At 32.5% G+C, this 19,214-nt stretch overlaps 1 protein-coding gene across 3 annotated transcripts; it reads left to right on the forward strand.

Annotated features, from left to right (window-relative positions):
• The first annotated feature begins 934 nt into the window (after positions 1–934).
• Positions 935–15,390, forward strand: LOC107617580 (uncharacterized). 3 transcript variants are annotated; one of them, XM_088498220.1, is made up of 13 exons: positions 935–1,137; positions 2,663–2,857; positions 4,152–4,842; positions 11,841–12,664; positions 12,791–12,835; positions 12,983–13,024; positions 13,145–13,165; positions 13,469–13,561; positions 13,659–13,870; positions 13,941–14,151; positions 14,234–14,471; positions 14,556–14,709; positions 14,797–15,390. In XM_088498220.1, exons 3-13 carry the CDS (start codon positions 4,502–4,504, stop codon positions 15,103–15,105), a joined length of 2,490 nt encoding a protein of 829 aa, XP_088354346.1. In that variant the 5' UTR covers positions 935–1,137; positions 2,663–2,857; positions 4,152–4,501; the 3' UTR covers positions 15,106–15,390. The 3 variants fall into 3 exon arrangements, with proteins under 3 accessions (XP_088354346.1, XP_016174850.2, XP_016174852.2); XM_016319364.3 differs by lacking the exons at positions 935–1,137; positions 2,663–2,857 and adding an exon at positions 3,538–3,818; XM_016319366.3 differs by lacking the exons at positions 935–1,137; positions 2,663–2,857; positions 12,983–13,024 and adding an exon at positions 3,546–3,818.
• The last annotated feature ends 3,824 nt before the right edge of the window (positions 15,391–19,214 follow it).

The raw sequence follows: 19,214 nt of genomic DNA on the forward strand, positions 1-19,214 counted from the left end.
CGTTGGATGAATACCTTCAGTGCAGTATTTTTAAGAAATTTCCATCTTTTATTATGCTGTCCAGCTTTTAAACATCTTTATATTTTATTTTTCAAAAATTAATAAAATATAACCTACTGAAAAAAAAATAATAATATTATTTATTTCAAATGATGACTTTTGAAAGTTTATTATCTAAATACGGTAATAATTATATTGCATTGTATTGTAGTTTTTTGTTAATAAAATTTCGCCATCTTTTTATAATTTTGTAATAAATGGCATAACAAATATTTTTTGTTATATTAAGGTAATAATTTGTTCATTAAAATTTTAATTTTATAGTTAAATTTTTTACTGAGACTTTAATATTAAATTGTTTTGTTCACAATTTTATTATACAATTATATTATAATGTGTTTATTATAATTAAACAGAATTTTTATTTTTTTCTTATAAACTCTTGCATTCTTCTAAAGGGGAGAGTTGATGATAAAGGATAATTTAATCCAAAAATTTGAAAAATGACGATTTTACAACGTTTTGTAACGTTGATGATGGTTTTAATAAGAAAAAAAGGTTGGGGACGATTTTTATTTTCACCCAAGATATTAGGGACGAAAAAAATACTTTAATAAACAAAAATACAAGAAATATGGTCAACTATATGAAGAAATATGAATACTTACTACATCATGCAATGGTCTGAATCGGACCAAATTAGTCGGTCGAACCGATTCAACTGAAAATTAGCGTGAAAAATAGTCCAATTTTCCTCATTAAATCGTCGATTTTCAAACCGCAGAGAAATTGTTGAACCGGCCTATAATCGACTGGTTGGAACGGATTAAAAACCGACCGGTTCATATAAAACGACGTCGTTTTGGTTGATGTTAAAAAAAATCCCCCCACCCCACGCGAGTTACCCCCAACCCCACGAAACACCCCGTCCTTCGAAATCGAAACACACAGCAAGCCCTAGCTCCTTCCCAAACCAAAAACCCAGCTTTGTGAACGGAACCGCCGCTGCCGTCCGTGGTTGTCGGCGTCTCCGCAGCCTCCTCCTTCCCCTGTCCCAATTCCATACGGCGAGACCTTCCCTTTTAGTTTGGCACGTCGTCCGTGGTGTTGCCGTCGTCTTTCCGCTGTTAGTGAAAGGTTAGTGGCACTGTGATTTACTGATTTTTGTTGACTCTGATATTCTGTTTCAGGATTTTGAGTTTAATTTTGAATGTTTCTAATTAGTGATTTGTAATTTCTAAATCTGAAATTAAGTAATTTGTGATATTTTAAATTTTAAAAGTTGTGATCAGTGATTTATTATGCTGTTGTTGTTATGTTCCTGTTTTAAATTAATTTAGGGTGATTATTTGTTATGCTGTACTTTTAAATTAATTTAAGGGAGCCACCAAAAAAAAAAATTAATTTAAGGGTGATTATTTGAATTTGAATTTTCATTGAAATAGTTATTGATTATTTGTGTAACAAGATTTTAGGTGCTTGCTTAGATCCATCCAAGTATGTTTTTTGGAATTCAATTCACCCAACAGATAAAGCATATACCACAATCTGTTCTTGGCTAAACTCCCCACCATTGATTTCATCATCAACAGTTAGAAATTAATGACTACTTTTCCTCCAAGTTATATATGGCATCTAATAAAAGCTATTCTTCTTGTATTTTATTTCAAATGGAACGATATGAGGTTAATTAGTCTGTATTAGACGGTGCACGTGTGTATATTAGATTTATAGAGTATAAAATAGCCATGTTATTATTTCTACCATATAAATTGCATGCATATTAAAGAAAACTGACACATGTATATGACATGCATATTGGGAGTTTGGGACAACATGTGATGCTATTGTATTTGTTAACATTGTATGAAATAAAGTCATAATCTTATTAATTGTGATCAACAACTTATCAAAATTATTTATATACTAACAAATCGCAAACATTATTGGCATGGCATCAAAGTTGGTAGTTATACTATGTAATTATACTTTTAGATTAATGGATTATTTATTGTTGGGATTTAATTTTTGTTGTTGATTTTTTTTTTAGTTCTGTTAAGTTCTATTTTTTATATTTGGTAATGATAGTAGTGATTTTTAAACTGCATCTCTTGATTCATATGCTTAAGAGGGTAAAAATAAAGGTAAAAATGGTCTCACTGAAGTAAATCTGCAACAAGTTCTTGCGAATTTTGATGATTGATAAATCTTTATGATATTTAGATATTTCTTTTCATTATTTAACTTTTGAGATTGTATTTTGATAAGATCATATGGATTTGGTTGACGACATTTCATGTAATATTTAAATTTAGAAGATATTTAAAATTTATATTAGACTATAATTATATTTTATGATGTTTATTTATAATTTATTTATTATTTTATTTTAAAATAATTTTTTCGATTGAATTATCGGTTGAATCAGTAAACCAATAGATCAGTAGCTAAAACGGTTTGATAACCAGTCTGGTTTTTCGAACATTGATATCATGAGTATTGAATAAAACCTTTTTTTAATATAATAATAAATTTACGTTCATTATTGTTGTTGTATGATTAATTATAAAATCTTCTGCACAATCCTAAACTTGAGGATGCAAGTTCTTAGACATTGACTATAATAATTTGGTGCTTTGCATTGGCTATGCGTATCTTGAAGGGATGCTACTTTCAACTTGATCTGTTCACATTGACACATCTCAATCAGATAAAAAAATTGGTACACATTTTTTTCCAACACGTATTTGTTACTCCTCCACCAATAATTACAAACTCACATAGACTTGCTCAAAGACTTGGAGAGTGGAACCATACCACACATGCAAGACTTGACTCTTGTTCTTGGAACGTAAAGGTTGGGTTAGTTCATTTAATTTTTCCATTATGCTTCTTTCAAGAAAGTAACCATCATTATTTATTCTCTTGTGAAAGCATGAAAAATGTGAAAGGACGAACTCCAGAGGAAGTATTTTATAAAAGAAAATTTTTCTTTTCTTTTATTTATTTATTTTTTTTTATCTAAACAACATATTTTTTTTTTAATTTTTTTCTCATTTTTCTTATTTTTTTCCTCTCATTTTTCATTTTATATCCAAAAAATGTTTTAGTGTAGCTCAGCCAAGACATATTACATATATCGGTTGGAAAAAATGACTTTTAAAATTTGTCTACAACGACAAACTGACAACTTCAATCATACAAAATTTGTTAAAAAAACAAAACGGTTCGATGCCTACATGCACGGTCCAGCCTTCATGTTCATATATGATTCGCCAAATTTGGACTTTATATTTTTTTTAATTATTATATATAAATGGTTAAAATTATTGAAATATCATATTTCAAGAAGGGACATCGACGTACATGAACATCTTCTTATAATAATATACATAATAAAAAAAAGTTTTAATATACATAATTAAAAAAAGTTTTATCTAAATTAAGTAGAGTAATTAACTAGTATGTAGCTAGTTCTTAATTATGGAGTGAGATAGAAGAATGTTTCCGTTTAATGATGAGAAATAAAAAGAAGTGAAGGAAAGAAACAACGTTACTTTGGTCAGCTGGTGGAGGGACCCACAAAGGGAAAGGGTAAAAATAAGTAATGTTTGGATCTCATAGACTCATACCATTCTTCTCTCATCTCTTCCCTCCTTTATTTTGTCTCATCAACTTGAAGAAGCAACAACAACTTCCTTCATCACCTCCTCCTCTTCTTCTTCTCCCCAAACCCACCCACCTTGTATTATATATGGATCATCGTCAAGTCTCGGTATTCATTTCCTTGTTATTAACACTTCATCTCTCATTATTAGGTAATTAAATCACACCTCCATGCTCCCATCCATCTTTGTTCTTCATCCTTTGATATATTTATTTTACGACTTATTTCTAACAATAATAATATACTCCTATAACATTTAATTATATAAAACTCCTACTAATTATTAATTAATGAAATAAAAAGTTACTTTATGCACATAGTGCAACCTAGATTTATACAATCCACCAAATAAGACTAACATGTTAACATGAATGACCATTGAATCCGTAAAATGATTTGACATTACAACTAAAGTTGGTAGGCAATTTGATTAGGATGAAATAATCAGTTTTGATTTTTGAATGATTGAATATTGATTATGCAGGAGTAATTGCAACCAAATTCACATTGGTTAACAAATGTGACTACACAGTGTGGCCGGGAATTCAATCTAACGCCGGAGCCCCTCTCTCCACCACCGGCTTCGTCCTCCAACCCGGTAAGTCCACTCCAGTCACCGCCGCAGCTGGCTGGAGCGGCCGCTTCTGGGGCCGAACCCTCTGCTCCCAAAACTCCACAGGGAAATTCTCCTGCGTCACTGGCGACTGCGGCTCAGGAAAGCTTGAGTGCTCCGGCAACGGCGCCACGGGTGCCACGCTGGCCGAGTTCACCCTTGGCAGCTTTGGCGGCCTCGATTTTTTCGACGTCAGCCTCGTCGACGGCTACAACGTCCCCATGCTGGTGGCACCCATCGGCGGATCCTCCGCCGGAAACTGCACCGCCACGGGATGCGTTGGAGATTTGAACGGCGCGTGTCCTTCGGAGCTGAGGGTTATGAGTGAGGATGGAAAACAAGGAGTCGCGTGTAAAAGCGCGTGTGAAGCGTTCCGTTCGCCTCAATATTGCTGCACCGGCGCGTATGAGACGGCGGAGACTTGCAAGCCAACGAGTTACTCGCGAATATTCAAGAGCGTTTGCCCACGCGCCTATAGCTACGCGTACGACGACAAGACCAGCACGTTTACTTGCGCGAATGCCGATTACACAATTACCTTTTGCCCTGCCCCTAGTACAAGGTTAGTAATCCGCAACACTCCTTAAAGCTTAATGGTTTTAAAGGGTAGTTTAGTCCTTTTAATTAGGTTCACTATTTGTTACATACTATATACATGCAATTATGGAATGGAATTGTCTATGGTGTGAAAGTTGGACCTTTAAGGTCAAAAGTAAAAGATGCTATATAAGTGGATGAGAAGTAAGCCGTATATAAATTTGAATCTTTTAAATTTTGAATTTTATTTTAAAAGATAAGATGTGATTTTTCATTATTTATTTTATAGATAGGATAAAAAAAAATATAAAAAAAAAATATTTAAAAATAAAAGATCATATTTTATATTTTTATCTTTTAAAATAAAAATTTAAAATTTAAAAGATTTAAATTTATATAAAATTATTTTAAATTTTTTTTCAACAATTGTTAAAAATGTCCAGTTGGGCATATTTTTTTTTTTGCCATGATTTATTGTTAATGCTACTTGGATTAAAGGGATTTTTTTTGTTTTGGATTAGAGTGTACCACACCAACTAAACCCAGAACACCATACTGTTGAAGAACACAAAAAAAGAACACCACACCCAAAATAATTATCTCAACATAATACTTTAATTCTCTCACCTAAACTCTAACTACTAACTGAAGGGGAATAAATTCAAATGCATCTTCCTTCCATCCTCTCCCGTTGATGACCTCGGAAGGAGGTGACTTTGAGTTTTGGTTGAGGAAAACTTCCTCTGCTGATATGATGATGACTTCTTCTAGACCGTTCTTCAATTTATGACTCCATTAAGTTGATCGGTCTCGCTTTCTTTTTCAGCTATATTTCCGTCTTTTTACTTGCTGCCTCAAACTTCTGATCCCAATATTCTATAGAAATTAACGAAGAACACTTTCACCAATCTCATCATTTGTTGCTGGTAAGGGATGGAAAATGAAAGCGTTAGTGTGTCGTTGAACACTGTCATTAATTGGGTTATTTTTCATTTAAGGAGGAGATTCTTTATCGTTTTTCACTATTGATCGGAAGTGGGTAAAGTTGATTTACTGCTCTGGGTTCTTAGTTCTGCGGTGGCTGAACGACGAGCATTGCAATTGAAATCAAGAAACGAAATAACACCGTTTATTACTTTCATTGATTTTAATATTTCTGATCACATCAACGTTAATTGGAGTTAAGGATATAATTTTCGGTCCACATCAACAATAATGGAGGCTAATGCTAAATTGTCATATTTATAAATCGACCCCTAAATTTTTTTAAATTCCTTAACATATCCTGGTCCTTATAAGGTAGCGTTTGGTGGAGAGATAGAGATGAAAAGACTGAGACTGAAATATAGAGACTAAGAGACAGAAATTGAAATAAATCTCAGTATTCTGTTTGGTGCAAAGTAGGAAATAGAAATTGAAACAAGAATGAAACTCTAATTTAATTTACACAAAAGGTAAAATTGGAATTAATTAATTGAAATGAGGATATTTTAGGTATAAAATGTTATTAAAGTTTTAGACTTTCATTCTCTATCTCTAAAAATTTTAGTCTCCTATGTTCCTATTTTTTGGAGGTACTGTAATACTGAAATTTTAGAGATAGAGACAGAAATTTTAGTATCAGTCTCTGAATCAACAAATATGATACTGAGTCTCAGTCTCTCAATCTCTGTTTCAGTATCTCAAAACAAACGCTACCTTAAGGACCTTAAAATACTTTCACCACCCTAAAAGCTTCCTGCTACTGACTGGCTTTGAGATTTGTAAAGATGAACGTTGGGTTGGACACTTGCATTTGCAAGTTGCAAGTACAGTTACTATTCTGTTGTTTTTTAAGGTTGTATTTGTTTGATGGGACACAGATACTAATACATAGATATGGTGATACACGTCTACTATTTGTTTGCTGAGATACGGATTTTTGAAAAATTTTTGAAGAACACGGTGACACACAAATATACATAAAATACATATATTTGGTGTCCTTAAAAAAAGATGAGACACTGAGACACATTGAATAAGACACAAATCTTTACTCTTTTATCCTTAGTAATTTTTTAAAATGCCACTCTTATTCCTAACTTTAATCCATCTTTCTTCTTTTCCTTTTTCATTTTCTGTTCAGATTCTATCCTCCTCCTTTTCTCTCCTCCTTTTCCCTTTTTTCCTTTGTCATTGTCCTTTTTCTCTGCCACTGCTACCGCCATTGCCGTCGCACTCTCCTCTCTTCGTCTTCCTCTTCTCACTCTTCTCTCTGCGTCTACTCTACCTTCTTCCTCCTCTCCTGGCCTCCCTCCTTTCTCCGCCTCTGCTCTACCTTTGTTCTCCCCTTCTCATTCGCTTTTTCGCCTCTATTCCATCGTCGTCCTCTCTTTCTCATTTCTCTCTCTGTCTTCTATTCCACCTTCGTTCTCTCCTTCTCATTCATCTCTCTACGTGATTCAAAATTTTTCATATCTATTTTTTTAGATTTGTTTTTCAGATTTAAAGAATAAGAGGAGATTGTTACAACGTGGAAAAAGAAATTTTTTCCTGTAATAAATTTTTTTTCAAATTTAAATTTTTTTTCTAAAAAAATAGTTGAATTGATTATTGAAAGGGTTCTTGTTGAAAATAATTTAGATTAATGTTAAATGGTGGTGATGGTAAAAACTGAAAAGTAATAGTGATTGTAGTGGTAGTGATAAAGTATTGGTGGTAATGTAGGAATAAAATTGATATTTAATTTATATTGGTGTGTTTTGTCCAATATTACTAAACACAATAAAAAAATTTGTATATTTTTGTGTATATGTCTCTTTGTGTATTTGTGTCTGCGTCCATATATATATTTAAAAAACAATAAACAAACGTTGCCTAACGTCTTCGTTTTCACTTGGTTGGTCGAGTGGGGCTATTTTGTAAAATCACGCAACTTCATATAAATGAGTTGTATCTGCTGATAGTATATTTTTCAAGTGCACACTTAGCTGTGTATAAATATTATTTGGAAAAGTATAGGTAGATAATGAAAATACTAAATAATGTGAACAATAGATATATTTGATGTTTATTTTACTAGGTGTGCAAATGATTATTCTAATATTAAGATTTAGATAAGTAATTTAGAGGTCTAGTGTGTTTTGATTTGATTGGTGATTGTTTATGTTGTTCAAAAAATTTATTGATTACCTACCATAATCCATATTATTTTAGTGTATTATGATCACATAATAAGGCACATATGAATATGATTATCGTACCCATTACTGGTGTATAAAAATGTTAAACCCAACAAGGGTCGATGATTTTTTGAATTCAAATAAGACCTTAATTTTCTAATTGAACCAAATTGGGTTAGTCTACTGATGAGCTTATTAGCTCGCTTAAATAAATGTTGAGGGTTCGAATCCCGTCTTGTGCATATAGTAATTTATTGGCCAACAATAAACTCTTAAATGAAGTTCAGTACTGCGACGAATTAGACTTTAATCTATCAAAAAGGAGATACCGTAAAAAAATAAAAAATAACTTTCTAGTTGAATTAAGTGCATATTAATCTATTGATTTGATGAGTACATATGATGCATGATTTTTTTTTTTTACTATTCAAATTTAGATTTTGTGCTAATGCTAGAAAAGTTCATTTATTTTTATTTATAAGGTGAAAGGAGAAATGAATCAATATAAGGACCATTTGATAAGATATTTTTTTTATCTTGTTTAAGTATTATTTGAAAAAAAAAATCATAGTCTAATCTTGATATGATAATTGATATAGAAAAGATTCAATGAATAATAATAATAATAAAAATAACACACAAAGACCAACCCAAATAAAAAGACATTATAATATGATAATACTAAACTTAAGTTTAAGAAACTGATCAATGATAACTATATAGTTTTAGAAGCCTTAGAGATACATTTACATTATATTACATGACACAGAGGTGATATACATTATAAACCATCATGTTAGATCTTTAGATCAATTCAAAACATTATAAACCATCATACTTGACCATAGTGGAATTCAAAATGACTTTCAATTACATCTCCTTCATTTCTGCTTCAGTTTTTAGGATAGTAATGATTAAAAAAGGACCTATACAGATAGATAATCATATTTATCTTGAACCATCATATGAAATTTAATTTAATAATACTCAATTACTAATTTTTCTCATGTTTTCGGTTATCTGGAGTCTTGACTTGACACATGCCAAATTAAAAAAGACAAAATAGTAATACAAATTAAAGAACATAATCTGACACATTGTAATTTTTGCACGTAATATCTGAATTTTAAATTTAATTCAAAGATTCAAAAATGCTAAAAATTACAATTTACTTTACAACCTAAAAATTTGCTATCTTAATCTCAGCAAGGATAATATATTTGCCTAACGGTATTGTAAATGAAAAGTATCAAAATTTTGCTAAATCCTATCCACCATATCTCATAGCTATATGTGGAATGCAAGAATAATCATAGTTTACATATATAAAATAATATGATAAATTAAGAGTATAGAGAAGGGTTGTACCCAAAGAATATTTGTACTTAAAATTCAAAAGCTTATATCCTTAAATCATTTGTCTTAAAAATTTAAGCTGATAGAAGAGACAATATGAATAGTCACTAAAGATCGAATACTCTTGACCTTCAGATATAGAAGTTTAATACCATATTATAAAACCATTCATCTCAAAAGTTTAAGCATAGAAAAAGACAACATAGTTATATCTATAACAACAAAATATCAGCCATGAAAATCTGTCTTTGCCTCTTTCAAGATTATCAAACTCGCGAGTCTAAGTAAACTCGTCTGACCTAGACTTGACTCGCGAGTTAACTCGTAGACTCGTATGAGTTCACCTGTTTTATATATATTCATACATAATGTATATTTACTCAATTCTAACCCTTCAAAATTAATAATATCAATCTTAAAGCACATAATAAATTAAAATAACAGCACACATTATAACAAATATTTTAAAATACACATTCAAATCCTCTATAATTATTCTTATACAAATACAACATAGAACACACAAAATTAAAAATTCTAAATCTGTAATACTAAATCTTTAATTCAACATCGAACAATATCAAATAATCAAATTAACTCTAGTCAAAATAATTAATTACTAATCAGCCATGAATGGATGAACCATCTGGCCATCTAACATAAACAATAAATAGAAGATACAGAAGAAAAGAAGGGGGCAAAGTCCCAACAACAGTAGATCGAAGACAAGGGTGCAGCAGCACAGCACGAAACGACGGCGACAAAGAGTCATAGATTTCATGACGATGCAAACCAGAGCATAGTGGAGATAGCACAATGGAGTTGCGGATAGTGGAGATGTGAAGAAATACAAAACAGAGGGCAACATAGGTAAAATTCACAAAGACAATGGCGCAAATCAGAGCATAGGTAGCAGACGCAGGCGAACAATGACAGCTCGACGGGGAACAGCGACTGCGACAGAACATAGAAAAAGTGAGACTTGAGAGTAACGACACATATGAGTGAGTTGTGAATGAGTTTTCTTTCGTTTTTTGAGAGTGTTATCAAAACCCTAATAATTTTTTTTTTGGGTTTCAAAATGAGGCTCTTTTGAAAAAAAAATAAAGAAAAACACAAACTCGCTAACTTGGTCCTAAACTTACGAGTTTGTCTGAGTTTGACCGAGTCTAGCCAAGTTTACTTAGGATAAAGTCTATGTCGGAGCCAACTCGATTTCATATCTAAACTCGTAAACTCGAGAGTTTGATAACAATGGCCTCTTTGGTTATCACTTATCAGTGCAGAAGCACTCTTCTTTCAAGAAATAAATGCTTATCATTTTGAAAAACACACAACAACCCAGTATGTTTTTGCTTTGACTTTGAGCATAAGATCTCTAATATTTAATTTCTTTTTTTAAATTCATGATTTGGTACTAATCATTAATCTAATCTGCATCCTGAAGCAACTTAAAAAACACAGAAAAACCTAGTATCTATGATTATGATTATTAGCTGTTAGACTACACAGATTACGAATTGAATAGAATAGTAACTAAACTTCAAAAACCAGCTTAAAAGGCAAAAGTTTTCTCGTATTTGGTGATTTACGTGTTGAATTTTTTTGTCTAAATTAATGGCACAGTGACATTGAGATTCCAATCCCAATTTGACCTAAAAAAGTCAAAGAACGGGTCCAAGTATGAACATGATTTTCCAAATCATAGAAGTGAAATGCGCATAAAGTCAAAGTGCGGTGTGTTGAGACTTACTTTGTGGTTTCTGGTATTAGCGATTCAGATCCTTCTTAGTTTTGACGCTGAAGCTTCAACTATTGTGAACCAAGTAAAGGTACCGTGATGCTTCAATCCCTAATTTTCACAGATTCACTTCAATCATTCTCCAGCATAAACTCAAAGTTCTTTCTTTTGCATTTCTCTTATTACCTATTGAGGATGTTGACTATGCTTGCATCTCATCATGAATTAAAAAAGAAAGAGCTTTGCTGTTTTTCTTGCTTATAGCTCAATTAATTAATATAAAAAGTGTTTCAGTCTTTTTCAGTTTTTGCGTTTCAGAAGTTGCTTATTTAGAAATAGTTATACGTTTGTTTACTAAATCAGTGATAAATTGATTAACTTATAGAAATATCCCTGGTGAATATGTTATACAACCATTCACCCCAGTGCATTGAAGACTCTGAAGATATTGCAGTAAAACTTTATTAGAATTATCTGCTAAAAAAAAGATATGGACCTTTTGGCAAATTGCAATGAGTTCTTTTTGCCTAATGTTTTGTTATATATTGACAGAACAGGTTCTGTGGATCTTTGATTTTAGCAACCACAATTTTCAAGACATACCAAGTTGAAATCTAATTCATCTCCTGCAATTTAATGACATCTCATCCTTAATTTTATTTGTCTGACTTTGATGACTAAATAGAGACCATACATGGTCAGAGTTAATCTTCATCTTTCCTATGTACTATTGCTCATTTACTTCCTTTTTTGTGTCTTGATTAGCACTACAAAAGCTGATGATATTGGTGTTTACTGGGGCCAAAATAGTAATGAGGGAACTCTTGCTAATACATGTGAATCAAGAAAGTACTCCTATGTAAACATAGCATTCCTTACCACATTTGGAAATGGTGAAACCCCGGTACTAAACCTGGCAGGACATTGTAATCATTCTTCAAAAGGGTGCACTGGTCTTAGCTTAGATATCAAAAGTTGCCAGAAGCAAGGGATCAAGGTCATGCTCTCGATCGGAGGAGGATCCAGTACATCCCAATTGACTTCTTCTAAAGATGCTAAAAATGTTTCTGATTATCTCTGGAACAATTTCTTGGGTGGTAACTCATCTTCGCGCCCTCTTGGGGATGCAGTGTTAGATGGGATAGAATTCAACCCAGGTGATAATGGATACTCAATATACTGGATGGACCTTGCACGTTACCTCAAGTCCAACTCAACACAAAATGTTTCTATAGGTGCAGCTCCTCAATGCCCCCTTGTTAGTGCTGAGAACTCTACCTTTAGTAGTGGATATTTCGATTATCTTTCGGTACAATTCTACAACAATCCTCCATGCAATTTTGTGAGTAGCAGTACTAGTGGCTTCATAAATGCATGGCACCAATGGAGCAATTTGAAAGTGAAGAAAATATTTCTGGGGTTGCCAGCATCTTCTGATGAAGCTGCATCTGGCTATATTCCTGCAAATTTGTTAAATTCTCAGGTCCTTCCTATCATAAGGAACTCATCTAATTATGGAGGCATAATGTTGTGGGACAGATACAGCGATGTTAAGAGCAGATATAGTGATTCCATCGAATTCGATACAGGTCAGCAAATAACACTTGCTCTTTGACACAACCACCACCACAATTTGTATGCATTATTGAAGAAGAAAAGTTGTTGTTTAGTTCTAAGAAGTTCACTTTTTTTCTCTATTTGTTGGTGGCATGCAGGAGCTCAAGCATCCACGCCTGCCAAAAGGAACAAAACCCACACAGGTTAGTGTATAGCACTTAACGGTTTAATAGAAAGATCACAATAGTTTATAGTGTTGTATACTTTGTGTCTAGAAGAAAACTAAGTTGTTATTCAATCCTGCTTAATTCACTATTTCTTTGTTTGTTGGTTGTACAAATTAAAAAAAGGGAAAGCACCCATTCCTGTGGAAAGCATCAAACCTCATGCAGGTTAACAACACTGTGTGTTTTACAGTTTATAGTCTTTTACACTTCTAGAAGAACTTTGGTGCTTTATTTATCTGCTAAATTCACCATCTCATGTTTTCTGTTTTTGTGGTTGGTATGCAGGAAATGGAAAACGCCATCTAGGTGAGCAAACAACAATTAGTGGTTAATTAAACAACCATAACTATTCATAGAAATGTACACTTTTAGAACAAAATTCGTTATTTAATTTACTGTTTAGTCACCAGTAAATCAATAGTTGCTAACTGCAGAAATCAAATAAGCTAAAACAACTATGATAATAAAAAATCAAAAGCAATGATGAAGAGGATTAGAGGAGTATCCACAGTTGTCTCTTTGCAATAGTTTTCTGATCTTTGAAAGTAAATTCAAATTGTTGCCATAAATACTTTCACAACCTGCATATTGTCCTCTGATGAGTTGCAGTTATAAGGATAGTTATTGGCGTGGGAGCTGCCATTACAATATGTTTAATTTGCTACTTGAGCTGTGTATGTTGGAGGAAGTACAAAGCAGAAGGTAATCACCACTTTATACCTTCTAATTTTAATCCTCAAGTAACTTATGATGACTTGTAGAGTAAGAATACTATGTAACTCCATTTTCATTTCACTAGTGGATACAAGAAACAGGCAAAGGAAGCTAATACATGACATTGGAGGTGCTGCAATGCTTTCCAGGATGAATTACATAGCAAAAAAGTTTAAAAGAGAGGCTAATGCAGGCGATGAGATTGAAATATTCAGTTTTGAAAGCATGGTCGCTGCTACAAACAATTTCTCAAGCTCAAATAAGCTTGGTGAAGGAGGATTTGGACCTGTTTATATGGTATTGCCTAGATGCATTAAGTTTAGAAACCATCTACATAAGAAAGTATGTAATGTCATGACACTTTCAGGGTAGATTGACAAACCAACAAGAAATTGCGATAAAGCGACTCTCTACAAGTTCGGGTCAAGGGTTAACAGAGTTTAAGAATGAAGCTAAACTCATTGCAAAACTGCAGCACACTAATCTTGTGAAGCTTATAGGGCTCTGCATCCAAAGAGAAGAGAGAATGTTGGTCTATGAGTACATGTCCAACGGAAGCTTAGACTTGCACTTATTTGGTAGCCTTTCTTCTTTATCTTAACTTTTGAATGAGCCTAACAAGTTTTATTGCTTATTAGTATGCATTATGTTCTCAAATAGATTCAGAAAGAAGGAATGTTTTGGATTGGGAAAAGCGGCTTAACATCATAGAAGGCATTGCTCAAGGACTATTATATCTTCACAAGTATTCAAGGCTAAAAGTGATTCATCGTGATTTGAAAGCCGGCAACATATTACTTGACGATGAGATGAAACCTAAGATATCGGATTTTGGCATGGCTAGAATACTAGGACTAACAGGTTCTGAAGAAAAAACAAACCGAATTGTTGGAACACAGTAAGTATGCAAAATCATTGATAACCTCTTTTTTAGTCTCAAATGCTATGACATATTTATACTTATGTATGTTATCACTTTCAGTGGTTACATGTCTCCAGAGTATATGTTAAATGGCGTCGTCTCCCCAAAAGTAGACGTTTTCAGCTTTGGTGTATTGCTGCTAGAGATTCTCAGTGCAAAAAAGAATAACTCCTCTTATAACCCTGATTTTCCACTACTCAATCTCATTGGAAATGTAAGTCTTCAAAGCTTCTTGTGTATCAAATTCAAGTTCCAACTATCTCAATTTTAGAGTTTATAAACAATGTTAAGTTTCTTATAGGCATGGAAGTTATGGAATGAAGGTAAAGCTCTAGAGCTAATGGACCATGGATTAAATGAAACATGCAATCCTAAAGAAGTATTGAGATGTATCCACATTGGCCTATTGTGTGTGCAAAACGTTCCAACAGATAGACCCACCATGGTTGATGTTGTCTCTTTTTTGTCAAATGATGCTATCCAACTTGCTCAGCCAAAGCAGCCAGCATTCTTCATCAATGTTGATACAAACCAACAACAATTGCATACTAACACACAAGAAATTTTCTCCAAAAATAGTTTAACATTATCTGATGTGGATGGCAGATGAAACATGGCAATTTGAGGAATATTTAGATAATTAATTAGTGCAGTGGCAAAGTTACTCTTCATTCATAACTGTTTCATGCTTTTTGCTGAGGAAAAAAAAATGGGTTAATTATTGTGTACAAAGACGATCAACATATAGACCTACTATGATAGATGTTGTCATTAATCTTTCAAATGTTAACATAGATGTTGTCACCTATCTTTTGAATGATATTGCTGAAATACTAACATTGTGGATACATGTGTGATTTAATTTATTTTCAACGTGTATTTATATTTCATTTTATACTAGTGGCTGCGAACATAGTCCTTGTGGATAATAAAAAAGGATGCTACTCCATAAAAACGTAACACTTTCTACTTTAGACGGCCTAACCTTTGAATTTCGTTAATTTTTAGTCAATATTGGCTAATTTTTTTTAAAAAAATTTATTTATCTTAAATTTTAAATACTAAATTATAATTCTTTAATTTTAGACATTAAATTATAAATTTTGCAACAAAATTAGTTAATGTTAAGTAACTGAAAGTTAATTCTCTATACTTTTTTTGTCAAGCGTACACTTTTTATTATAAATATTATTTTAAAATTCTAATATCAGTAATTTCTTTACAATTAATATATTTTTATTTTTCAATAAAAAATCTAAATATACAATTAATTAAAAAAGAGTATAAAAAATGAACTTTTAGTTAGTTAACATTAGTCAATTTTTCTTTTTTTAATTTATGAGAATTCTCTTCTTTTTCTTAATTTAGAATTTATAAAAAATATTTGGTTTCTGAATAAATTCTATTAATACTTAAAAAGATAAAAATTAAAATTCCATAGGAAAAATTATAAAATGATGGTTAAGAAATAATTAATTTAGATAGATAGAAATAGAATTATGGAAAGAGGATCTAGTGGTTTGGGTTATGTGAGTCCTATAAATAGCAAAATAGAAGCGTAAATAAAAAGCGTGAAGCGCTGAGGGTATAAGCTTGTCTCGTGTCGTGCGCCATCAACGTTCTTTGGTTTTGCGATTCGGACCCAACCCTAATCCCCCTTTTGCATCTCAACCATGTCGACCAAGCAAGGTATCAATCAATCATTCTTCTTCCTTCCTTCTTGATTTCTTTCTTTCCTCTTTAGATCTGTTAATTAACCATTATTCATGTTGATTTCACAATTCATCTGATTAATTCATTGGCTAATTTATTGATTGATTCTTGATTTCTCTCTCTTATGTTTTGGTGTGGATTTTAGGTGGAAAGGCTAAGCCTTTGAAGAAACCTAAGTCTGACAAGAAAGACTACGATGAGGTACTTCTATAATTACCCCTTTTCTTTGGGAATAATCTTTTTCTATATCATATTTTGATTGTTGTTGTTTTTAAACAAAATTTCCAAGGTTGATGCGCTTTTGGTTCTTATAGTTAGTAATTAGTCTAAGGTCAAAGGGCCTTTAGGGTTTGTACTTTTGGATTATTGATTGTTTCTAATATGTAACCTTGGATAGGTTATTCATATTTACATTCTTGTGGATTTTAGCTATTTGATGATGAACTAAGTTGAAAATCAAGAACTAGATAGGAATGTGTTCGTTTAGAACTAATATAATAAGATTGGAACCTTGGGTGCCTCCTATAAATCACCTTATTTGTGTGGTGTAAGAAGATTTCTGTCTCTGGTTGGCTTCACAAATATTACATTCTATATCTCCTGGCCTAGACATAGTAGAGGGAAAATGGAGTTCATGATTTCTTGATGTTGGTTGGACTCGAGCATGCTCAATCTTTGGGGTTATTTTTAGCTAAGGCAATGTTTTATGTTAAAAGATGCTCTTTCTTATGTTATATCTTAAATGAATATCCAAGAGCGTGTCATTGGGAACCCTACGTGATCCAAGGTGAAAAACTAGGGTTGAATGTTGAAGTAGTGCTCAGACCATAGCTTAAGGCAATAACATAGGTGTTGGCACAGCGCTGTGATGATATAGATGTTCAAGAAACATTTTCCTCTCTTGTTATGCAAGTGTCCTTGATCTGTCTGCCCATGATGATTACGATTATGATGACCATGTTAGCTTCTTTTTCCTTTAACCAGTCTTATTTCTGGTCAGTTGCTCGTATATGAATATGGCACTGTCTACAAATGGAAGTGGGTTTTACTTGTTGGGTGGTTCTAAATTTAGTTATGCATAGGACTTCACTGTTGAAACCTTGCTCCTTGGTTTCATTCACAACGAATTATTTATCTTTGGCTTGATAGTTTATGATGCTTGAAGTATGATAGGCAATCAAGGCCTTGCACAAATTAGTGCAAATGTTATTTATCTTTTTTGAACTTCTCAATCTGCTTGTGATCTTACAAAATTGATTTCTGTTATTTTGTAGGTTGACATGGCCAACATCCAAAAGAAAAAAGAAGAGGAGAAGGTTAGATATTTTACTTTAATTTAGTATCATGCTTCATTCAGTTGTTCTGTTAGGACGGTAATCCTGTTTATGCTTAACCCTGTTCCATCCCTTAAACAGGCGCTAAAGGAATTGAAAGCCAAGGCGCAACAGAAAGGTTCATTTGGAGGTTCTGGGCTCAAGAAGAGTGGAAAGAAATGAGGGCTCTCAGCCATGATACTTAACATTAGTATACTTCCATCATTAAGCTCTGTAATTACAATTATCATGAGCACATCTCTTATTGTGACCTACTTTTGTTGTTAGTGTTGGTAATGAACCTAGGCATGTCATGATGTGTACTCCCAATAAGTTACTGATTTGTATTTCTACTGTGTGCCCTTCTTGGGTCCTGACTGCTGATAATTCCATCTTTTCCTTTTCTTGGATTTCGTACACACAAACTTAGTAATGTAGTTAGATATTGTGCTGCCCAAGTTAATGGTTTAACTGTGCCTCAACTGAAAAATAATATTGTTTTACTTTGTCTGACTGTTAATTGGTTAATAATATGAATTAAAAACTAAAATAAGATTGTTAATAAGATTCATGTTGAGCACGAAAATGTGTTTGTTTGTCTGTTACACCAACTCCAAATAAAGATGCAAAGACTGTTATGTTTCCATCTGTTTTATCATCTTTGAATCTTGAGTGCTATGTTAATTGGAGTCTATCTGCATGATCACATCTGTTAAGTTTTATCCAGTGCTGTAAACAACCAAGCCATGTCATGATTCCAAGGTTATTGGCTAGTTGCTAGACCAAATTAGTCTTCATCCTAAACTTCTACTCAGTATAGAGATGTGAAATAACAAGGCATAAACAATTAATTTGAACCATAATATAGACACAAGCAATATTGGAGGTGGACACTTTCTGAAGGTGGGGCAAATAGTTTCAAAGAGAAAAACAAGTTTTCTTCACATTTGGCTTTTCTAATATAAGGTTTTAATATTTGGTTAGGTTAATGTACACTATTACTATTAGTAAATACAAAGGGCATATTTTTAAGAACTATTCAATCAATTAAACCAATCGTTTTTTATAATAAACATAATGCTAATCCTATACCTTGGCTAAATAATCAAATTCGTCTTTGAAATATCACTTGTTCTTCAAATTAGTTTCTACAAGATTTTTTTAATCAAATTCGTCTTTCAAAGATTTTAAATTAATCGTGTTGGTCCTTCTGTCATTTTTTTTTTGTTGACGACACCATAATTTGTTATGTGGCATGTTAAATAATACTACAACACAAAAATAGGAGTTTTAATTGACTATTAGCATGATAAGTTTATAAAATTCAATCAAATCAAAACCTAATTTATGGAACAACTTGAGGTGAAATTCTTCAATTTGGGGTTGATTTGATTTAATTTCATAAGCTTATTATGTTAGCCGCTAATTAGGACTATTAGATGTGTGTTGTGGTGTCTCTTAACGTGTCACATCAACAAATTTTGATGCCGTTAACAATGGAAGTGACAGAAGGATTAAAATGACTAACTTAAAATTTTAAGGCTATGTTTGGATATTGTACATAAGACAAAAATACAAAGACAGATACAAAGACAGAAAGACAGAGACAGTCTCTAAGGTAGCGTTTGTTTTGAGGTATTGGGATAGAGACTGGGAGACTGAGACTTAGTATCATGTTTGTTGCCTCAGAGAC

Source organism: Arachis ipaensis, chromosome B9, assembly GCF_059453495.1.
Source record: "Arachis ipaensis isolate K30076 ecotype BB chromosome B9, ASM5945349v1, whole genome shotgun sequence".
Classification (NCBI taxonomy): Eukaryota; Viridiplantae; Streptophyta; class Magnoliopsida; order Fabales; family Fabaceae; genus Arachis; species Arachis ipaensis.